Raw genomic sequence first — 1,274 nt, 5'->3', positions numbered from 1 at the left:
AGTCGTTTATAGCAAATACTGAAGCTAGAGGACATGTTCATTCCTTGACAGTAAACCCAATGTATTCGAGGCTTGGGATGTATAGTGAAGGATGTGAATGGTTGTTTCATGGCCAGATTTTCAAAAGGCAATACAAGTGCTGCTGGGGTTGTAGTATGTGAGGCTCTCGCTACAAGGGATGCGCTAGCTTTTGCTCTTGATATTGGACTTTCAAAGATGGTTCTTGAAAAGGACAATTCAGTAGTGGTTAATGTGATCAAGTACTCAGATAGGGAGTTATCAGAGCTTGAGGGAATTTGTGCAGACATTAAAAGGTCGGGTCAGAGATTGCAACATTTCGAGGTTCAACACGTACCTAGGAGTTCTAAAAAATTTGCTCACGTCTTGGCTAAAAAAGCTTTAAATCTCTCTAATATGATTGTATGGATGGAAGAAGCACCTGATGATTTTGTGCATTTTTTTCTTACTGATTATAGCAGTGCAGTTTCTTAATTAATAAAATCTCTTAATTTTCCATGGGAAAAATGTATTACCCATTGTAAATACAATATTACAAAATGCACACATAAGTGGATCGAAATTCGGAAAACACGTGACAGACGCATCCCATACCACGTCACACGAAGACCCGCGGCTTCTCAGAAATCACCTTAAAAACCCAGTGTATATTGTCTCCACTCCCTCAAGACGCCCAAAATCTCACCACTCACAAACTCTGCGGGGGGTGCAAACCGCAATTTTCCGACCCAAAAAGATTTCTAGAAACAAATCTTGGTCCTAATTCCATCGCCGCCTCGGTTCCGCGGAGACCAAAAGCAGAAACCAGGATAGATAGAAAGAACGAAGAAGAGCCAGTCCCTTTTCCGTAAATAACCCAAAATCCGAGGCCAGCTCATGGGATCCTTCAACGGCCACGTGCTCCCGGGGAGCCTTTTCTTGATCGTCGGGCTATGGCACATCTGGAGCTCGGCGAAGCGGTACGTGTCGGATCCGGGTTCTTTCCGGGTTCGGGTGTGGAACCCAGTCGGATCGGGTCGGCTTAAATACCTGGAACTTTATGTCATAACGGCCGGAGCTTTTGTGGATATGTGTATCGAGTTGTTGTATTCGACCCATTTGAAGTGGTTCGTGGGGGAAGATGGAGTGCTGAATCCGAGCCATATGAATGATTTCGAGCATGGAGGGATGCTGCTCATGTTTTTCCTCTTTGGAGTCGTCGCTCTTTTATCGGAAAAAACCAGGTCGGTTTTTTTTTTTTTTGGGGGGGGGTGGGG

At 44.7% G+C, this 1,274-nt stretch overlaps 1 protein-coding gene across 2 annotated transcripts in view; it reads left to right on the top strand.

Moving 5' to 3' along the window:
- The window catches only part of LOC109837025 (transmembrane protein 45A), a 6,156-nt gene continuing 5,512 nt past the window's right edge, over positions 631 to 1,274 (top strand). Inside the window, exon 1 of one of the 2 annotated variants that reach the window (XM_020405106.1) lies at positions 631 to 1,241. In XM_020405106.1, coding sequence (XP_020260695.1) covers positions 895 to 1,241 — 347 coding nt within the window. In that variant the 5' untranslated portion in view covers positions 631 to 894. The remainder of the gene's footprint in view (positions 1,242 to 1,274) is intronic. The other variant, XM_020405105.1, reaches the window with a different exon arrangement.

This window comes from Asparagus officinalis, chromosome 4 (genome assembly GCF_001876935.1).
Source record: "Asparagus officinalis chromosome 4, Aspof.V1, whole genome shotgun sequence".
Taxonomy (NCBI): domain Eukaryota; kingdom Viridiplantae; phylum Streptophyta; class Magnoliopsida; order Asparagales; family Asparagaceae; genus Asparagus; species Asparagus officinalis.
The sequence above is the reverse complement of the archived record's forward strand: the minus strand, read 5'-3'. Positions and strand labels throughout refer to the sequence as shown.